General features: G+C 51.1%; 2 protein-coding genes across 4 annotated transcripts in view; one reads left to right on the forward strand and one right to left on the reverse strand.

Annotated features, from left to right (window-relative positions):
* YBEY (ybeY metalloendoribonuclease) overlaps positions 1 to 1,176 on the forward strand; it is a 5,899-nt gene extending 4,723 nt beyond the window's left edge. For both annotated transcript variants that reach the window (XM_046648226.1, XM_046648225.1), the window contains one exon: positions 277 to 1,176. In XM_046648226.1, the coding sequence (XP_046504182.1) occupies positions 277 to 363 (87 nt within the window). In that variant the 3' untranslated portion in view covers positions 364 to 1,176. The remainder of the gene's footprint in view (positions 1 to 276) is intronic.
* Positions 1,177 to 4,627: 3,451 nt separating this feature from the next.
* On the reverse strand, positions 4,628 to 17,430 carry C21H21orf58 (chromosome 21 C21orf58 homolog). Of its 2 annotated transcripts, XM_046648259.1 has the most exons (8): positions 17,153 to 17,430; positions 16,193 to 16,253; positions 14,725 to 14,798; positions 13,521 to 13,676; positions 10,889 to 11,000; positions 6,606 to 6,745; positions 5,981 to 6,213; positions 5,390 to 5,575 (listed from the first exon to the last, which is right to left on the reverse strand). In XM_046648259.1, exons 1-8 carry the CDS (start codon positions 17,210 to 17,212, stop codon positions 5,530 to 5,532), a joined length of 882 nt encoding a protein of 293 aa, XP_046504215.1. In that variant the 5' UTR covers positions 17,213 to 17,430; the 3' UTR covers positions 5,390 to 5,529. The 2 variants fall into 2 exon arrangements, with proteins under 2 accessions (XP_046504216.1, XP_046504215.1); XM_046648260.1 differs by lacking the exon at positions 5,981 to 6,213 and having other exon boundaries at positions 4,628 to 5,575.
* Positions 17,431 to 20,795: the final 3,365 nt, after the last annotated feature.

The following is a 20,795-nucleotide window of genomic DNA, read 5'->3' on the forward strand; positions in this document are numbered from 1 at the left end:
CCCCCCCCCCCCCCCCCCCCCCCCCCCCCCCCCCCCGCGCAGGCAGTGTGTTAGCACTCCCTTTGTGCCAGTGCTGGCGACGGTGAGCAGAACCCCAACCTGCCCTTCAGCCTGTGTGAGAGGCTGAGGCTCCCTCATGCCACAGCCATGGACATGGGCCACAGGGAGGGGCTTGCAGAAAAGGGGACCCCTGGGATGAGCAATGGACTTCCCAGGACCTGAGGAGGCCAGGCCAGCTGGGGGAGTCCACAGTTGTTCTCCTTTCCTTTCTTTCAGATGTACCAGAAGGAGAAGCAGGTTCTCGAGGAGCTGAGCCGGCGCACAGGGACCAGGCTCCAGCCCCTGAGCAGGGGCCTCTTCTGATGGCCATGGTGCCCGCAGGATACTCCAGAACACAGGGACGCAGGGTTGGTGGAAGATGGACCCCTCCCTTTGAGCTCCGAGAATCAGGGACTCCCCCAAACTGAGGGCCCTGCTGGACATGGCTGTCCTGTGGGGCTGCAGAAGTGCCAGCCCATGCTGGGGCTTAATTTCATGAGTGGAACCTGACTGTAAAAGTACAAGAGAAATTTCTACTCCTTACATAGAATACAGCAGACTTGTTTTCAGTATTGTAAATAAAATAGTTCCTAACTCTTAGAATGGACAAATGGAACACATGAAACCCCCTCCTCCTTGGGGTTCTGCCTTTGTACAGAGGCAGTTCCCTCTCCCACTTCCTCAGCCCACTCAGTAGTAAACAAGCAGCCTAGGGTGGGCATGCTCCTCACCCTCCCCACTGGAGTCCTGGTGGATTCGGTCCCCATCCTACCCTCGGGAGTGCTGTAACCTGGAGCCTTCACTTGGCGCCTCTATGAGGGGAGGGACAAGGCTGACCCTTGGGGTGGCTGCAAGGCCCAGGATGACCCCACAATGCACATCTCCCATCTGTTGCGTCTCCCAAGGTGGGTGTGGCCCCTAGTCGGAGCATTTGGCTATAGATGGTACCTGAGTCCTCTGTATAGCACTGGCATGGCTGGAGCTCTGGGGCCCCAGTTCCCCCTCACCTCCCACTGAACTACAGTAAGTGTCTTCTGGCTCCAAGGAGGTGCCTGGGCCCCGACTGCAGCATCTCGTCCTCCCAGAGGAAAGTGCCCCTCCTGACAGTATTTCCTGTGTTATTTTCTGAGTATTAAAGTCAACCCAGGAGTCATCACAGAGCTTCGTGTAGAGCTGCTCAGAGCACAGGGCATCACCAGTGGTAGCAGATCATGGAGAGGCGCTGAGCCAACTCAGAGCCTCCATCACCTGGGCCTCACAGATACGCGCACTGACCATAGAGCCACAAATCCTCCAAGGAGCTCTGAGGAGATCGTGGCAAAAAAACATAGCCTCTCAGAGGCCCTTTTTTGGCCTGAAAACTGAGGGATACTACGATTCTGAGAACTTGTTTCTCCCATGAATCGATTTTAGAAACATAAAAACACGTTTCCCGCTGAATTTGTGTCCTGTCTCAGCCAGGACTTCCCCGAGCTCTTAGGGACACAGAGTTGGGCCATTTGTATTCCTGAGTCACTGTTGGCCATGCATGGTCTGCTTCTGGTCAAATAAGCTTGTTCTCAGTTTAAAGTCTAACACAGCAAAGACCAAAAGTAACCCCAGTCCTTTTTAAGAGACTGAAGGGGTCTTGGGACCTGCTGGTCACTTCAGTGGGTATTTCGGAGGCTCCTCCATCTACCATCAGAGCTGACCCTGGTGAACCTCTGGTCACATCCGGCACAAGCAGGGTCCTGGGCAGTGGCCTCACAGCGGAACTGCAAGGGGCCAGGGGTGGGAGGTCCAGCTTTACTGGGTGATGCCCAATGGTTCTGAAGGGACAGATCACTTGTTCCCCTGCAGCCTAACTCAGTGACCCTGGGGTCCAGACCCCAACTCCCGCACACCCTGACCCCTCCACTTGGATGGGTGTCCATGCGTGCACTGCAGCCATCCTGCGTCTGTCCTGTCACCAGTGACCCTCTTCATTGGCATCCCTTCCACTGTGAGCTGACTGCTCATATCTTAGGCCCATTTTTCTACTAGTTTTTCTTTTTTCTTACTGATTCAGAGGTGTTTTCATATATCACTGAAAACAATAGACTGTGAGCAAGTGTCCCTCAGACCTTCTGAATCTGAGAAAAGGCCACCCACTGTCCAGTCAACGACAGTGTCATCTGCCACCTGGCCGTGGAGCTCCATCCTGGCTATTTCATTCCATTGGTCATTTCTGCCCACCCCTGACCTGGCTCCCACTGCCCTGGCTCCGGAGCTTCCTTCAAAGCCAATGTCTGCCAGGGAAGATCCCGCCTGCTGCTCTAGGAGTCGCTTGGACTCCTTGGCCCATTACTCTCCTGCGTATATTCAGGATTCAGCTCCTGAGCTGTGAACACCTGGAATCTTGGTGAGAGTTACATTAAATTTGTAGACCAGCTGAGGATGTTAAGGCTCCAGGCCACACTGGTACAGGATCTCTTGCTTCGTGGGTCTTGGATGTCTTTCAATGACTGTCATCATCTCAGCACAGGTGGGCATGATGTCTCCATAGGTGCCCTGCCAGCACCCCATCACCACAGGGGAAAACTTTCTCAGCTCAAAACAGGAGTTAGTGCAGACCCCACAAGTTAAGGGTTCAGTCCCACAAGACTGCCCCCCACTTCAAACCAGGGTACCCACACTTCTGTCTGGCTTCACTACAAATCAGGGTTTCCATGACCCCTCCCTGTGGTTCAGTAATTTCCTAGAATGGCTCACAGAACTGTGGGAAACACTGGTTTATTATAAAGGCTACATATGAACAGCCAGGTGAAGAGGCATATAGGATGTCGTCGTAATCTTGGGGCCTCCAGGACTAGTTCAACTGACCCCTCTCTTATCAACAGAGTGACTATGAATTGCCTTTCATAAAATGTGCAGTCACATAGTCAGAGCATGCACAGAAGAAGAAATCTTGACCTGAAATGACGTCTGAACCAAAGATCCTCCTCCCCACGGAACCTAAGGACCGGGACACGATCAGAACTTGAAAGTCTGACTCATCAGAAGTGAGGGGTCCCTCATAGAGGAAGATCTGGTGTTAAAATTCCTTCCCCACCTCATCATAAATGTTTAGAACCCCATCTTAAAAATTTAGAACGCCATAAATGTTTACAACCTTACCATAAATGCTTGAAGACCACCAATCAAAACGTGTCCCACCAGGGTTTCTTCATGCCAGCGTGTTTTCCCTAACCTTAAATTTTCCCCAAATCCTGATTCAGGGAGACAGATCTGCGGGCACACAGCTCTGTCTCCCTGCAGATCCATCTCACAGAAGAAAGCTGAGCTCTCTTCCCAAAGGCTGATGCCATAATTAATTGGCTTATTTATGTACATCAGGCAAGAGAACCCCAATTTTGTGTGGTAACAAGGTCTGGGAGGGTCCAAGCACAGGAGCTTCCATCCCTGTGGAGTTGGGGTGCATCGCCCTCACAGACACATTCACCAACCCCATCTTCTAGGGGTTTTCATGGCGGGTCCACCTCATAGGCAGGATTGACTCAATCCTTGGCCCTCAGGATTAACTCAGTTTCCAGCTGCTCTCCCTCCCTGAGGTTGGGGTGGGGCTGAAAGTTCCAACCCTCTCATTCCATGTTTGGTTCCTCTGGCATCAGCCCCCTCCCTGAAACTCTGGGCCAGGCGTGAGAGAATAGAAAATACATCTATCACAGTCTCTTCCTCCAGTTCCCAGTACAGAGCTCCTGAAACCCTTGTGCTTTCATGGGTAATAGGAGTGTCTTTTGTCCTAATGAGGTGACCCTGGGTGGGTTCCTGGGTGGGGGCTGGTCAGCAGAAAGACCAGGTCATATCAGAATCCTGGAACTTTCAGCCCCACCCCCCATCCTCCAGAGAGGGGAGAGGGGCTGGAAATGGAAGTAAGGATTGATCACGCCCACGTGAGGCAGCCTCCATAAAATACCAGTAGTTCGGGGTTCAGGGAGCTTCCAGGCTGGTGAGCACCGACAGAAGCTCCCACACTCATGACACTCCCAGACCTCGTCCTGTGTATTTCTTCGTCTGGATGCTCATCTGTATCTTTATCATTTCCTTTAACAAACTGGTCAACGTAAACCAGTGTTTCCCTGAGTTCTGTGAGCTGTTCTAGCAAATTAATCAAACCCAAGAAGGGGTGATGGGAGTGACTTACATCTGGTTGGCCAGAAGCACAGGTGACAACCTGGACTTGTGATTTCCGTCTGACATGGTGGGGGACAGTCTTGTGGGACTGAGCCCTTGCGATGTAGGATCTGATACCTTCTCCAGGTAGATGGTGTCAGAATAAAGTTAAGTTTTCAGACCCCCATCTGATGTCACAGAGAATTGCTTGCTGTGGGGAGAAAAACCCAGACATTTGGCAACCAGAAGTGAAGGGTTCTGTATGAGAGTAAAAGAGACTCACGGGCAAGAGAAACACAGGAGGAAGAAACGGGTTCCCCTACTCAGGAGATGAACAAAACAGAGTTTTCCAACTTACCAGACCATCCAAAGACAATTGACTTCTGTCAAATTTCCTCCCTCCGTCGAATTAATAATTATGTTGATAAATGAAAGCAAAGAGAAAAGCCATGTTAGATAAAGTCAACGTGAAAATAGGAAATCAGGTCAGACCTTTAATTGGTACATTTAACAAGAGACTTGATGTCCCATGCACTGTGCTCAGGCCAGCCCGCCCTTGTGGGCACACGTCACTCTCACGGCTCCCAACCTTGCCGGAGAGCCGGGTCAGCCCAGAGGGAGCTTGCGTGCGGCCAGATGGCAACTCTGACGCCATCTTGCTTCCTCTGACCAGCACTCTGGAGAACCTGTGAGGGCCTAACGATGCAACAAGGGGACAGGATTCCTGCTTGTGCAGAACTTAGGGAAGAGATCATTTATCCCAAAAAGGGCCAGTGAAAACATGCATAATACTTAAAAATGACATTTACGTGAAAATAATATTAAAACAGCATTAAAACCATAATTCCACAGAAAAAAAAGTAACAAAAATTACAGAAAGAGTAATGTTTACGTATTCATGTCAGAGACCCGACCACCAGAGAGAACAACTGGGACAGAGGAAGCCCCTCCTGCAGCCCATCTGCACAAGAACCGTGTTTAGCTTCTCGTATTTATTTCTAGGAAATAAGCTGTGCAGACCCATGTTCAGATCTATCCGCAGACATCAACAGAAGTCACGTCAGTTCATGCCCTGCAGCTTCCTCCACTTTAACGGGAGCCTCTCCCTCTGCCACACTATGGCAGACACATTTCCCAGTTATCAATCTATTTGACCGTGTTTATGGTATTTTTCCCATTGGAAAGTTTAAGATTTTATGTGACTAAATCCATCGATCTTTCTCCTATGGCTCCTGAGCCGTCTTTCCTGATGAAAGCCCTGCATTTCCTCATGATCCTCAGAGTCCAGCATCCAGGGACCCCGACTGCGCCCGGTGGGAGAACAAGGACCCTGCTGCTTGTCAGAGCTGATCGTGGGGGTCACAGGCCTGGAGCCTGTGTGGTTGGGATGCCGTCGGATGCCAACCTAAAGGAAAAGCAAGATGTCTGGTGTAGTTCCTGCCCTGGCCTGGCTTGCAGACCCCATGCTGCAGGTGTGTCACCTGCCAGGGCTCTGGAGGGGGCCCTCACAGCGGTGTTTTGAGAACTGGACATTCTCAAGGCCACCCCTGCTGGGCAGGACAAAGGACCCAAGCCACAGGCAGCTTCCCCAGAAAGTTGGCATGGGGTCCACACTCGGCTGTGGTGGTGAGGCTGAGGCTGCCATGGCCCTTCCAGGTTCCTTTTCAAAGTCCCTGCTGCAGCCGCAGGCCTGACAAAGACAAGGGGTCCACTGGCTTCTCAGCAGGTGTGAGGTGGGGGAGACCCCGGCCCTGGTGTCCGCCCACCCCCCAGACCCAGGAAGCTGGCCTTAAGCCCAGCCAGGACTTACACGCTAAGAGCGGCCGCTGGGGGGGCCACGTGGTGCACGGTGGGCAGGAAGCCGGCCGTAGGTGGGAGGGCGGTGGCTGAGACCACAGGGGGCCACAGGGAATAACCCACTGGGGAGCCAGGTACAGGGATGGCCTGCAGCGGGGCTGGGGGTGTGTAGTGGTGGTGGTGATGCACAGAGGGCGGCTTCTGCCTCTCAGCTCGCAAGATGGTGGGGTGAACCTGCTGCAGTTCCTAGGCACAGCGCACACACCGTCCATTTCAACTGGGACCCTGGGCTGCTCCCAGCCACCCCCTTTCCCTCCACCCAGTTCCTGACTTATGTGGGGTCAGAGCCCTCGATGGGCAGCTGCGGGCAGGAGGTGGGAGGGGAGGGCAAGGCTCTAGCAGGGCTCATCTGGCTCAAGGAGGCAGCTTTCTGGGCCCCGAGCTACACAACCTGCTCATCTGGGTTGGGACAGGGGACTACTGGGGGGCTTCACAGACATGTCACAGGCCCAGAGCCAGAAATATGCTTTTCAGAGTTACGCAGACACACAAGTTTCCAGAGAAAAGCCATCCCAGGTCCTCTGGTTTTGATTTGGGGGATCACCTTTACCTTGATGTCTGCTCCCGGCAGAGCCTACCTGTGGGGTGGGGTGCAGGGAGGCAGCCTGTGGTCCTCCAGAGGCCGTGAGCGCTGATGGGGGTAGGGCTTTGAGCATCAAGTTTTGCATGATGATCTGGTGCATTTGTGCGTTCTGCATCAGCATCAGTTCCACCATGTCTGAAAGGAGAGGCCAGGAGGGGACTCAGTCATTCACAGACAACACACTGATGAGCGGGTCTCTCCTGAGAACAAAGCTTTAATCTCACACTTGTTGAAACAAATGTTTCAGTGCATTGCAAGCAACAGAGAGCCTTCCGCACAGGGTCTGTGGTGTGCAGGTCTATGGGGGCGTGTCCTGAGACCTGGAACTTCTAGGTCAGAGGGTGTGCGCTTAAAAGTGCTGTTGATGGTGCCCACTTGGGCTCCCAGGAGGCTGCTCCACTTTGCCTTCCTGCTACTGGATTCTACAAATCCACCTAGGCTGCATGGTGGCCCCCCAAAAGGTGTCCACGTCCTAGTGCCCAAGACCCCTGATTATGGCCTTATTTGGAAAAAGGGTCTTTGCAGATGTAATTGAGGATCTTGAGGTGGGACCTCCTGGATTATCAAGGTGGGCCCTGAGTCAGGACAAGTGTCTTTATAAGGGAGAGGCAGAGGGAGATTTGAGACAAACAGAAGAGGAGACACAGGCATACACCCCACAGACACATGCAAGTCACTCACCAGGGGCCCGAACACGTTCAGAGCAGCGTGGCTGCAGTACCAGGACCCCCAAACCCAAAAGAACGGGTCTGCGCTTGGTGGGATAATAATGGGAGGCTGCCAACTGACCCCTAGCGATGTCCACACCCTGATCCCTGGAACCCGTGAGTGTCTCATTAAATGGCAAAGAGGGCATTGCGGATGGATTAAGGTAAGGATCTCAAGATGGGATAGAGGTAACCCCCAGTGTCCATCAAACAATGAATGGATAAACAAAACGCATTATGTTCATGTGATGGAACATCATTCAGCCTCAGACAGGAAGGAGATTCTGACATATGCTACAACGTGGATTAACCTTTTTTTGTTTTGGTGAGGAAGATTGTCCCTGAGCTAACATCTGTGCCAATCTGCCTCTATTTTGTATGTGGGACAACACCATAGCATGGCCTGATGAGCAGTGTGTAGGTCCACTCTCAGGGTCGGGACTTGCGAACCCTGGGCCACTGAAGGGGAATGTGTGAACTCAACAACTGTGCCACCAGGCCCCTGGATAAACTTGAGGACATTATGCTGAGTGAAATAAGCCAGTCACAAAAGGACAAGTGCTGTATGATTCTACTTAGATGAGGTCCCTAGAGCAGCCAAATCCACAGAGACAGGAACTAGAATGGTGGGGTCAGGGGTTGGGAGAGGGGGAGGGGATGTTGTTTAATGGGGACAGAGTTTCAGTTTTGCAAGATGAAAAAGTTCTAAAGATCTGTTGCACAATGTGACTATAGTTTACTATAATTAAGATGGTAAATTTTATGTTTTTTACCACAATTTTAAAAATTAATTAATTAATTAAAAATAGAATCTGAGTGGGCCAGCCCAGTTGCATATTGGTTAAGGTCGTGCACTCCACTTTGGCAGCCCAGGGTTCATGAGTTCGGATCCTGGGCGCGGACATACACACTGCTAGTCAAGCCATGCTGTGGTGGCTTCCCACATACAAAATAAAGGAAGATTAGCACAGATGTTAGCTCAGCAACAATGTCCCTCACGAAAAAAAAAACAGTCTTGGGATGGGGAGATTATCCTAGATTTTCTGGATGTCCTTACTAGGGTCCTTAGAAAGTGTTGAGAGGAAATAACTGTCAACCTAGATTTGAATATCCAGCAAAGCTAGCATGTGAGAACAAGGGAGATAAACCTTCCATGAGAGAATGAACACCAAGGTGGTGCAGAGGAGCTTGTGAAGGATCATCTCAAGATGATAGAAATGATTCCAGAAGGATGGGTGAGAGACAGTAAAGGGGGAGGACAGATATTAGGTAAATTCCAACAATATTTTATGAATGAAATTGTACTAGTGTCTACTTTTGTGAAGCTTTTCTCAGAGGTGGAGCTGAAACGGAGCAGGACTGGGTCAGTCCAGAGAAGGAAGGGAGCCAAGTGTCCCTTTTGTTATGGGGGAGGGGGTGGCTCAAGTTACTGTGTGTTTAATTTTATATAAAACAGCCCAAGAGTTCTCCAAAGTACTCTTGAGATTTCATATTTTTCTACTCAAATATTTGATCCAGTTGGAACTTGTTTCATTTTTTACCACTGATTTTAAACACCACTTCTCTTTTAGGCATACAAGTATTTGTACACACACACAGCACACATGTGCCCACACAAACACACACACAGTTTGCTCAGTTTGCCTCTGACCCTGACAGGTTGTCAGTAAAGTTCACCCGGAAGAACCAGCAATGAGTCGTGCTGAGAGATGCAGACGTCCCCGGGAGTGCACACATTGTGTCTCTGTAACTCCAGAGTCACCTTTGTGTGGGTCACAGTGTGGACGGCACCCCTGCATGGGCTGCGTGGCCACCTTGAACCAGGCCTGTGAATTACAGCACACGATGGAGCCACAGTAACTAAACAGGTTGGTATTAGTCACTGGGACAGAATTGAGAACACTGATCAGGTGATTGATTCTACACAGAGGTCTGCCCCCAGACTCCTAACACCATCAGTCATTTGGGAAATGCAATTAAAACTACAGTGAGGGGCTGGCCCCATGGCTGAGTGTTAAGTTTGCATGCTCCACTTTGGTGGCCCAGGGTTTTGCCGGTTCAGATCCTGGGTGCGGACCTGGCACCACTCATCAAGCCATGCTGAGGTGGCATCCCACATAGCAGAACTAGAAGACCTCCAACTAGAATATACAACTGTGTACTGGGGGGCTTTGGGGAGAAAGAAAAAAAGAGAAGATTGGCAACAGATGTTGGCTCAGGTGCCAATCTTTAAAAATAAATATAAAAATAAAAATAAAACTACAGTGAACTACCACTAACCTTCTGTTAAAATGGTTGAAACTAAAAAGACTGACTATACCAAGTGCGAGAACTGGAACTCTCATACATGGCTGGTAGGAATACAAAATGGCACAGACACTATGGAAACAGTTTGGCAGTTTTTTGAAAGGTAAACACACACCTGCAATATGATTCAGCCATTCCACTTGTAGGAATTTACCCAAGAGAAATGAAGACATATGCCCTTGGGAAGACTCAGACATGAATGTCCATGCAGCTTTTGTGGTGATAACCAAAAACTGGAAAGAACCCAAATGTCCATCAACAGGTGAGAGGAGACACCAACGGGTCCATCCACACAATGCAATGTTACTCAGCAATGGCAAGAACCGTGGTTTGATGCACACAATTAGAGTAATGAGTCTTAAAACGATTATACTGAGTGAAAGAAGCCACACAAAGAACAGTATGAATTGTGTGACTCCTTTTATATAAAAATCTAGAAAATGCAAACTAGCACATAGTGGCAAAAGCTGACCAGCAGTTGATTGTGGAGGGCAGGAAGGAGGCAGTAAGCAGCGCCACGGGAAACTTTAGGGGTGACGGATGTGGCCACGTTCTTGATTTAGAGCTGGGTTCACAGGTATTTACATCTGTCAAAACTTATGCAATTGTACACTTTAACTCTGTGCAATTTATTCCATGTCATCTCAGTAAAGCTGTTTTAAAAGTCAAGCATTTAAGTTATTTTAAAAGAAGCAGTGGGGGCCAGCCCGGTGGCGCAACGGTTAAGTTGGCACGTTCTGCCTCTTGGAGGCCTGGGGTTCGCTGGTTCAGATCCCAGATGCGGACATGGCACCGCTTGGCAAGCCATGCTGTGGTAGGCATCCCACATATAAAGTAGAGGAAGATGGGCATGGATGTTAGCTCAGGGCCAGTCTTCCTCAGCAAAAAGAGGAGGATTGGCAGTAGTTAACTCAGGGCTAATCTTCCTTAAAAATTTTTTTTTTAATGAAATAAATAAAAAAATAAAAGAAGCAGCAATTGTACCAAGGTTTTGGTAGAGCTAATAATTGGAAGAAGAGGGACTAGAGCCCAATTCCTTCAATCTTAGGCTAGGCCTCTTTCTTTTACCTCTTGCTTTCTTCCCTCAGACATGTCCATCATATGAGGATTTTTCAAAGTTAAAATTATTTTTATGTTTCATGTAAATACATAGCTTCAGTTGAGGAGCCAAAAGCTAGGATACATGACTATCCTGATTACAAAATATTTTTTCTTTCAGTAGAGAATTTCATAAAACCATAACAATTTAGTACGGAACACTCACCTTCCTTAATACTTCCTGACCTTTGAGTGGGGAAGGCCTGGGGTGGGGCAATCTGTGTGATGAGTGGCTGCTGAGGCAGCTGCTGAATGATAGTGGCAGGAGGCTGGGGGACCTAGGAAGAGCCAGATGATTAGTTACCTGAATGTGCCCTTGGAAAGAGTGTTTTATAATATCCACTCACCCACCCACTCACTCATCCATCCACCCACCCATCTACCCATCTGTCTACCAACCCACCCACCCACTCACCTATCCATCCATCCATCCATCCATCCACCCATCCATCTACCCATCTGTCTACAAACCCACCCACCCACTCACTCACTTAGCCATCCATCCATTCACCCATCCACCTACCCACACATCTATCCAGTCGTCCATCTATCCACCCGTCCATCCAAGGGGAACTTTAAATGATTAACCCTAGGGGTTAAATAGATGGCTGAATAGATAGATATAGATAGATATTTGAGTATGGGTATCACTTAGGACATGGTATATTATGGACTGAATGTTTGTGTCCCCGCTATTCATATGTTGAAGCCCTAACCTTCAATGTGACTGTACTTGGAGATTGGGCCTGTGAGGACGTGAGGAAGGTTAAATGAGGTCATGAGAGTGGTGCCCTAATAAGAAGAGGAAGATACACCAGAGCTCTCTCTCTCTCTCTCTGTTATGTGAGGACACAGTGAGAAGGCGGCCATCCACACGCCAGGAAGAGAGCTCTCACCAGGAACTAGATTGGCCATCACCTCCATCATGGACTTCCAGCCTCCAGAACTAGGAGGAAATAAGTTTCTATTGTTTAAGGCGCCCAGTCTGTGGTGTTTGTTATGGCAGCCTGAGCCCACCGAAACATGGTATTTTTAGTGTTTCCTATATTTCTTGTCTTTAGTAGGCTGAGTCAATCCCTGGTTTCATTAATTCTGGGTTAATAGAAGCATCCGAGGAATTTGTCATGAAATAACCTCTGCTTCTCCCCCGAGTTAAACAACACACAACAATCCAGCATGCACTGGGTGACTGTGCACCAAAGAGACCTTTATTTTAATCCTTTCTGGATTTCCCTCTTTCTCAGTTCACAGAAAGGATGGCACAGACCAGGGGTCGGCATACTTTTTTGATAGAGGGCCGACAGCAAGTTGTCTGGGCTTTGGGAGCCACATGGCCTCAGCTGCAGCTACCCGACTCTGTCGTTGTAACTTGAAAGTGGCCACAGACATGTCAGCAAATGAGGGTGAGCAAATAAGTGTAACTTTTTTTATGAACACAGATTGGCATTTCGTATCATTTTCATGTATTACAAATTCTTCTTTTGATTTTCCCCCCAAACATTTAGAAGTATGAAACCATTTGTAACTTACAAGCGGTACAAAAACAGATGGCAGCCCAGCTCTGGCCCATAGCCATAGTTGCCACCCCCTGCATAGCCCAAAGTGCCATTCTTAGGGGGCTGTGCCTGTCCTGGCTGATGGGACCCACTACCTCGTGGTCTCTGGGTCCAGCTTCTAGGAAATTCATCGTAATGATCAAGCGCCCTGCCTGCCCTTGGTGTCTTGGGGCTGAGAGTGAAACACGCAAGCATGCCTGGGCCCTGAGGGAGTGCAGTAACTGTGAACATCTTTGGGATTGGGGACAGCCTCCGGTACCTACACCCCACCACTCCCATGGTTCCTGGAAGGAGGTTCCAGGTGTTGGAAGGCAGGAAGGTACAGGCTGGGAATACCTGGAACCTGGACACAGACAGCCCAGAGGGTCTGGGGACTCCATTCGCATGGGTCCCTCTGAGACTGCCCCTCCCTACTCCATCCACCCCACCATGTGTTGCCAGTGTCCTCTTCCAAAGGACAAATGCCCTCCAGGTCATGGAACGAACCTGCTGGCACCATCAGTCTCCCTGGCCAGCCAGTCCAGAACCTTCTCAACTGGACCCTGCTCACCTCTTTGGCCTCTCTTCTCCCTGGTCATACTGAACTTCTCCCGAGGCTTTGAGGTGCCAGGTCCCTGGCTTCTGTCCCTCCCCGGGCACTGACCTGCCTTCTGATATGTTCCCTTTTGCTTAAGAAAGTAACGGTTGTTTTCCACTGCTTGCACCCAGAATGCTGAATGAAGGTATGAGGACCTCAAAATTGGAATACTCTTTTACATTTTTTAATCCTGCCCTTGAAATTAGGGTCTTAAGCTTCCCCTGATCATTATGATGTTTGGAAAAAGAGTTGACACACTTCTTCCCCAAATTCAGGGACCCCCTGGTGATGAATCCCCCTAATACTTCTGTTCCTGGTGCAAAGGTTAGGACTGGGGCTGGAGGCAGGAAGGCTGAGCTGAGACTCCAGCCCCTCATCTGTAATGAGAGGAGACCATTCCCTCCCCAAAGCCAGTCTGAGGGTGCCTGTGAGGGTGATAGAGATGAGCCACCGAAGTCCCCATACAGTGCCCAGAACACGGTGAAAGGGAGCCATTGTTGGCTTTTAGCTGACTGACCGTCTTCAGAGCACTTTCATGATGCTGCAGAGGTCGGCTGAGAGGTGTGGGAGAGGAACTGTCATCTCTGCTTAGATGAGAGGTCTCCATGGGCACGTCACCCTCCCCACCTAGTTTCTACCCCAGGTTCATCATGATGAAGACTCACTGAGTGTTGGATGATCCGTGGCGGCTCCAGGGCCAGTGGAGGTGGGGAGGCTGCAGGGTAGATGCCCCCAGGGGGCACTTCCTGGGGGATCCCTGACCCAGGGGCTCGCTCGCTCCAGGCCTGAGCACGAGAGAGCTCTTCCAGGAGGTGATGTTCCTGCAATGCCAATGCAGAGCCTGCTGCACTGAGGAGGTAGCCACAAACGCCCAATGAGGAGACCCCGTGAGGAGACCCGGTGAGGAAACTGGTGAGGAGATCCAGTGAGGAGATGCAGAGAGGAGACCCGGTGAGAGGACCCAGAGAGGAGATCCAGAGAGGAGACCCAGTGAGGAGACCCAGAGAGGAGATCCAGAGAGGAGACCCGGTGAGGAGACTTGGTGAGGAGACCTGGTGAGGAGACCGAGGGAGGAGACTTGGTGAGGAGACCCAATGAGGGGACGGTGTGTCCTGGGCTCATCCTCCGACTGCCTGGTGGCACCAATGCACAGAGGTGTGCCCTCTGTGTGGGTGGCCTTAGGACTGCCTGCCACTGGTCTCCATCAGGCTCTCCTCCTGCCCCGACTCAGGGCACAGGCGCAGCCCCCCTGGAATCAGAGCCCGGCCCTGGAGAGCAAAGCCTGAAGGCTCCTCATGTGGGGCCTACATGAGAATAAGGCTTCTTGTTAAATTTACCAAACAATGTGAACTAGCTCTGGGTGTTCTTTTTTTCAGACAACAGAGTATTCTCTCTCTTTCTTGCTTCCACGTCTACTTCACTACAAAGTATATGTTTTCATAACTATCCATGTGGAATCAAATGCATCGTGTGTATGGCCATCACCCGCTGCTGGTGAACTTAGTTTGGATGAAGCCCCTGAGGGTTCTGGAATCCCACTTCCTGTGGGCGGACTCTTTGCACAGCATTTCCACCTTGCATAACGTACAACCAAAGCAGGTTTTTAGCTAACAACACCCGTGTTAGATCCCAGACTGCAGGAAGCGTGCGTGCCTGTTTGGGCTTTCCCCGTGAGGCCTGTGATCTGGGTCTGAGGTCTTGTAGCTGCTCAGAATTCATCAGTTATCTGTACACAAGTCGTTAACATCAGAGAATCAGCGCTGAGTTCAGAAAGACTCCCCGGAGCCTCTGGTCTGAGTGTGGTGGCCACTAGTTTCAGCCAGAGAGAGCTCGGGCCTAGGTTTGCTGCGAATGCACGGGTGGGCCTACCCAGAGTTTCTGAAGAAGGTCCTTCCTCCTCCGCAGAGCACTCTGCAGGGGTGCGTCCAGCTTGTCCCTGTTTCCTGGAGGGAAGCACACACTGAGGAACATTCCAAGTCTTGTCATTGCAGACCCTGTCAGATCACCCCTAACTCACCTGCCCCCAGGGCCTGGGGGTGACCTGGGCAGAAGAGGAGGGATGGTGCCTGAGGGGATGGAGCCCAGGGGTCACCCCCGTTGGGGTTTATATGGGCAACGGGAAGGCAGTCAGCTTGCTGAGTCTTTGAGTTGGCGTCTGTCCAATGGATTGTCTTACTCCTGGAAAGGAGCTGGAAGTCTCACAGCATGGATTCCTACTCGGAGCCCAGGCACCCCTTCCTCCTGCAGCACCGTGCCAGAAAGTCCCTCAGGCTCCGCTGGACGCTGATGAGAGGAAGGAGGCCCTCACAGGGCTTGTGGTGACCACAACCGGACTGTGAGCCCAGCCTCCCAGCGTCTGGAGCCACCCTGTGTCTCCAAGCTGCATGGAGGCTGGCATGGTCTGGCGAGCCTCAGGTAATGCTGTCCATAGCATCCTTGAGTCTGTGCCTCTCTGAGGAATGGGTCCCCACTCAAGAGAAGGCTCTGGAAGGGGTCTGGCTGTGGCGTCCTTTCCTCTGGGCTCAGCAGGCCTGCCTTCCTCCACTGGGGTACCAGGAACAGCCTGTCCTTGGAGGGTCTCCAGGAGTCCCTGCCCCCAGCCCATTGGCACTGCTCCATGGTTCTGCTCACATCCCTTGGGCAGGTGACCTGGTTTGGGATTTTCTATCTGGATTTGGGCCTGGGGCTCTGCCTGCTGCCCTCAGGAGCTGCCTGGAGCCCCAACAGCCTGAGGGGCTACCCCATGTAATAAAGAACAAGCAATGCTCTGCAGGCCTCCGCAGCATCTTGCCCAGATGTCCCCAAATCCAGACTCCGTCACCAGGAAACAATCCCCTTCCCTGGTTCCTGAGGCATGAGCACCTGACCATAGGCCAGGGTTAGCGGACGCAAAGGGGTGTCTGGTTTGAGCGCTCAAGGATGCGCAGACCTACATGGATGGGACAGGAAAAGCCCCTCATGCCCCCTCACCCCAGAGCAGGCTCAGGGCAATGTGAGTCTGAGCCAGCTGTGGCCACTTCTGAGCTGGGCAACCTGGGGCACATTAAACAGACCTCTCTGTGCCTCCACATTCTCATTGCAAAGTGGGAACAAAGAATGTACCTCCTCTTGGGGTTTGCAGACTAAAGGCGATAAGATATGAGGGTGTGCCCAGCAGAGCACCTGGTGTGTGTGTGTGTGTGTGTGTGTGTGTGTGAAAGATGAAAACAGCCTTTCAACTCTGAATGAAAAGAAGAGCCTTAAGGACAGTCTTGCTGTAACAGGAGGTAAGGAGGGACCTCAGCGACAGGGGTCTCATGCCTCCCTATTGCAGTTCTATGTAGCGGGAGGCTCTTACCTGGCATGAGGTGGGCATCCTCAGAATCCCCTTCCACATTCTCACGCTCTTGCTCCAGTTTCTGTGAGGAAAAGAGTCCATGATGGAGACATGTGCTCAGGCACAGGCTTAGGGTGAGAGAATGACTCGGAGGGTTCTGAAGGTTCGGAGGGTCCTGAAGGGACCAGCACCTCAGACGAAGGGGATGGGAGCAGGCAGTGCTGTGTGACAGAGGTCTGGGTCAGGTGGCAAGGGTCACATACTGGCTTAGGGACCTTGTGGGTCACACTGCCCATACGACACGCACATGCTCCACCCTGGAGTCTAAGGCAGATGCACTGATGCACATGGCCGCCTTCAGGCAGCTTTCTAGGGAGCTCGACTCAGGCCAGCTCTGTGTCCCTGCCCACCCTGACCACCCACCTGAGCCCTGGGCTGAGCGGCCACAGTCTAGGGCCGTCCTGGAGTGACCCCTGCCTCCCCCTCCACAGGGAGGTCGGGGCTGTGGGGCAGCGGAAGAGAAACAGAGCAGGTGGGGGGTGCAGAGGAGCTGCTGCACTGGGTGGCTGTGAGGACAGCTGGTAGTGAACCACACAGACCCTCAGAGAGGATAAGAAGATGGGTGTGAGGACAGTCCACCGGGCCCGGTCCACGAGGCTGTGGGCTCTGCACTGGGCAGGGTCGCTTCCTGGAACACTGAAGCTGGGAAGCTCCACAGTGGAGCTCTATGGGGCCCTGGACCTGCTCTGGCCCCTATGTGCATGCTGCCTTCTGGCTGAGGAAACTGCAAGAAGAACCCACTTGGTTCTGTGTAAATGCAAAGAAGAAAAACCAAGAAACCACAGTCCTTAGTTACAAGGCTAAAAACCACTGAAAAGAGTTTTGTTTTGGAAGCAGGAGTCTGCTCATAGGTATAATATATCACCTTTAAAAGCTGTGCTCCTTAAATGGGTTAAAAACATGACCACCTCACTGTCTTACCTTCTCCAAGAGTTTCAGTGTCAATCGAGTCATCTGATCTGCCACTGAGGAGTCCACCATCCTGGGACCACGGGAGAGGAGATACCCAGGTCCACCTCCCTCCCTGGTTCTCAGTCATCTGAAGGAAAGAACTGCTCAGCTAGAGGGAAGCAGCCCCAACACTGGTGCTATTGGAGGATTCCCACGCTGGGCTTGGTCACCTCCTGGAGACTGGCCTATGCAGGAGGGTGGCCACATCCCCCTAGACTGCAGAGAGTCCACAGCTCACGCGGCATCGCCTTGGCAGTTGCTGGGTGCTGCAGACACAGGGAGGCCCCAGGTTGCCAGGTTTCAGCGGAGAGTCCCTCCCAGGCCCCGCCTGTTCCACATGGGGGTTACCTGTAAACACTGCTGATACCCAGGAGTGGCCAGAGTCTCAGTGGGAAGGCAAAAGTGGTAGCAGCTGGAGACAGAGGGCAGTGTGTAGTCTTGGGAGGGAAAGTTCCGATGCACCCATGCACCACCCACAACCTCGGGACAGAGTCCAGAAGAGTGTGGGGTGGGAGGAGGGGGCGGTCGCATCCATCCTCCATGCACAGCAGGGGCCTGCCGCCGCCTTATCCATTACCACCTCCTAGAGGACATCATACCCCTCTCAGGGACCCTCAGAGCCAGATAGATGGGAGTGAAGCTCAGACACTGGGGCAGGGAGAGGGGATCACCTGCCTGTGTATTTTAGGAAATTCTGGGTGACAGCAGGGGTAGCACCAGGGAGCTGGCCAATGACCTACCTAGGGACTTCTGGGTGGGGCTCATAGTGGGCCCACCCCACAGGCACCTAGCTGGCACCTCGAAGGACACAGGGCCACCCGGGGACACCACCCCTCCAGGAGGGGATGTGACTCCAGCATTGGGACTGCCCTGCGGGGACCTCAGCCCAGGGATGGGGTTTGGGGGTGGATCCTGGTGGCCAAGGGATTGGGGACAGCTAGGAGCGGAACCTCCAGCCAGGTCAGCACTCTGTTGTGACCCACCTGCAGCCAGGGCTTTTCTGCAGGGCTGCAGATGGTGGGGAGTGCACTTGGCAAGGGAAGCCTTTTATAAATGGTGCTGTACACAGAGGCCAGGGCACAAGCAGATCAAGATGGCCCTTCACGTGCACCGGCTTTCCACTCCAGATTTACAAATCAGTAAACCTGACTCATGATTTGAAATTGGAGCCCATGACCAGGGGTCGGGTCTGGGAGGGAAGCAGGGCGTCAGCAGCTTACAGCCCACTCCTCAGTGCATGTGACCTAGAAACTAGCATCAGATGGCCCAAATTGGGCTAGAAGTCCCTTAAAGTGCCCATACACTTCAGTATCTATGGTTTTATATGTAACATAATCCTAACATTCAAAGAGATCTGAGTGTGCAGAAAAACTAGTCAGCTTAGCTAAGCAACTCAAGGTATCTAGGAGGTAATCCCAGTGGTAAAAATAACACAAAAACCCAGTGGGTATGAGTTTGTTAGAGTTTTTTAAAAAATAACTTTATTTTTTAAAACAGTTTTAGATTTACAGAAAAATTGAGAAGATAGTACAGAGAGTTCCCATGTACGGCTTCCCCTATTATAAACATCTTGTGTTAGTATGATACATTTGTTACAATTAATGAACCTATGTTGATACACTATAATTAACTAAAGTCCATATTTCATTTGATTTACTTATTTTTTTGCCTATTGTCCTTTTTCTTTCCAGGCACCAGTCCAGGGCACCACATGACATTTAGTCATCGTGTCTCCTTTGGCTCCTCTTCTTTTGATGACCCTGACAGTTTTGAGGAGGACTTGTCAGGTATTTTGTATGGTGTCCCTCTACTACTAGGATTCATATGATGTTTTCTCATGATTGGACTGGGTTTGTGGGTGGTAGGAGGAAGACCACAGAGATGAGGTGCCCTTCTCACCACAACACACCCAGTGGGCGTGCCATCCACGTGGCCTGTCACCATGGGTGTGGTGGGTGTGGACATGACCCCTGGCAGAGGGGCATCTATCAAGTCTCTCCACTCGACATCCCTCCGTCCCTCCACACTCTGTCCTCTGTGGAAGGAGGTGCCATGCACAGCTTGTACTTAAGGAGTGGGGGGCTATGTTTCCCTCTTTGAGGATGAGTATCTACATCATTTATTTGGACAGCTTTTTAGTTACTAAAAATAAATTAAGGCTCAGATCCAACATTTACAGAACTCTGACCCTGTGGTCTGCTGGTGCTGCCTGCTTGACCCAGGGTCTTATGAGCTTCATGTTTGCTAATACCACTCAATTCTACCAGCTAAGACTGGAAACTCCACTCCTCACACAAAGGGGTGTGATCTGACTCTGGAGGAGGAAGGCTTTCTGCTGGAGTTGAGTGGTCGAGTTTCCAGCTCTCTGAAGGAGATTTGTTTAAGTTGTGGTTGCTTAGAATCACAGGTTCTCACTGAGGTTGAAAGATGAGCTTGTGTCAGCACAGTGTCACCACAGCTCATTATTGCCATTACTCAATCTCAGAGAAGAGAGCACACAGCCTGCACACAAACCCTGTCCAGGGAAAGGTCCAAGAATGGTGAATGGAACAGAAGGAAACCCAGACACCATGGAGCCTTTGCTGTGACGTGCCCTGCACAATCATGCTTTGTATGCCACCTTCTCTCTAGTTGCCCGGCACCAGAAGTGCTGTCATCCTGCCCAGCTCCACAATGGCCCAGACCTGTAGAAGGGCGAGATTCAGGGGTGTTTGTTTACACTTCTCACATAGGGAAATCGGGGCACAGCTGTTCACTGGTTTCCTGGGTATCTTCCTGAGTTTGCAGCTCCCACTTGTGCTTGGCATCCGCCTGGACTCGGTGGTTTCCTAATCCAGCAACTGAAATGTGGTGTTATTCTATTTATAGACTCTAACCTGGGGGCTTTGCTTTCACTTTCCTTTAATAGTAAATGGGATGCTACCAATAGTGATAAGAAAAAGTAAAACCAGACCAAGAATGTCTCATTTAGGTAAGGATCACCACTTGGTGAGGGCCCCCAGGTGCCCACCTGTAACCCAGGTGGTTACATCAGAGTAATAAGAGGTGCAGGTGGCACGCTTATATCAATTAGTCAGAGTTTATCAGCTTCCAACGAGCGTGGTTACACTGACAGCATTTGATTGTTAATCTGAGCCAACGGTGGGCTAGGAATAAACACCCCACATTGTTTCCTTATCTGGACAAACAGGTTCAAGTGAAGTTTGAAGCCAAGGAACAAACAATGATTTCATAAGACTTCAGATTCCACAGAGACCGTGAAGGTATAACCAGTCACATTTTCTTTTTAACTTTTAATACACTTAAGAGCAGTTTTAGGTTCACAGCAAAACTGAGCAGGAATTACAGCATATTCGTTTTTAATAACCACTTAGAAGGTATTTGGAACGATTTAGCCAGAGCCTTCGAAGCCGTAAGCCTTTTCCACTCCAGAAGAGGCGGTTTTGCCTCTCTCTGAAACAGCTCTCCCCTGGTGATCTAGAACTGGGTACAACCGCTGTGTCGTTCGAACGGCTTGCTCCCGGAATCCCCCTCCTCAGGGAGATCACAGGCTGCCGGACGAGCAGGCCCCTGGCGCCCGTCCGTCCCGGGGTCCAGAGACTGTCCTCGTGGG

This window comes from Equus quagga, chromosome 21 (assembly GCF_021613505.1).
Source record: "Equus quagga isolate Etosha38 chromosome 21, UCLA_HA_Equagga_1.0, whole genome shotgun sequence".
In the NCBI taxonomy this organism is placed as follows: domain Eukaryota; kingdom Metazoa; phylum Chordata; class Mammalia; order Perissodactyla; family Equidae; genus Equus; species Equus quagga.

Excerpts from the sequence above, each read along its gene's own strand:
- C21H21orf58 (XM_046648259.1), bottom strand. The coding sequence starts at position 17,212 with ATGGTGGACTCCTCAGTGGCAGATCAGATGACTCGATTGACACTGAAA. Across the intron at positions 16,254-17,152 it reads CACTGAAACTCTTGGAGAAG|AAACTGGAGCAAGAGCGTGA; the intron begins GTAAGACAGTGA and ends TTTTCCTCACAG. Across the intron at positions 6,746-10,888 it reads GTCAGGAAGTATTAAGGAAG|ACATGGTGGAACTGATGCTG; the intron begins GTGAGTGTTCCG and ends CTCTCCTTTCAG.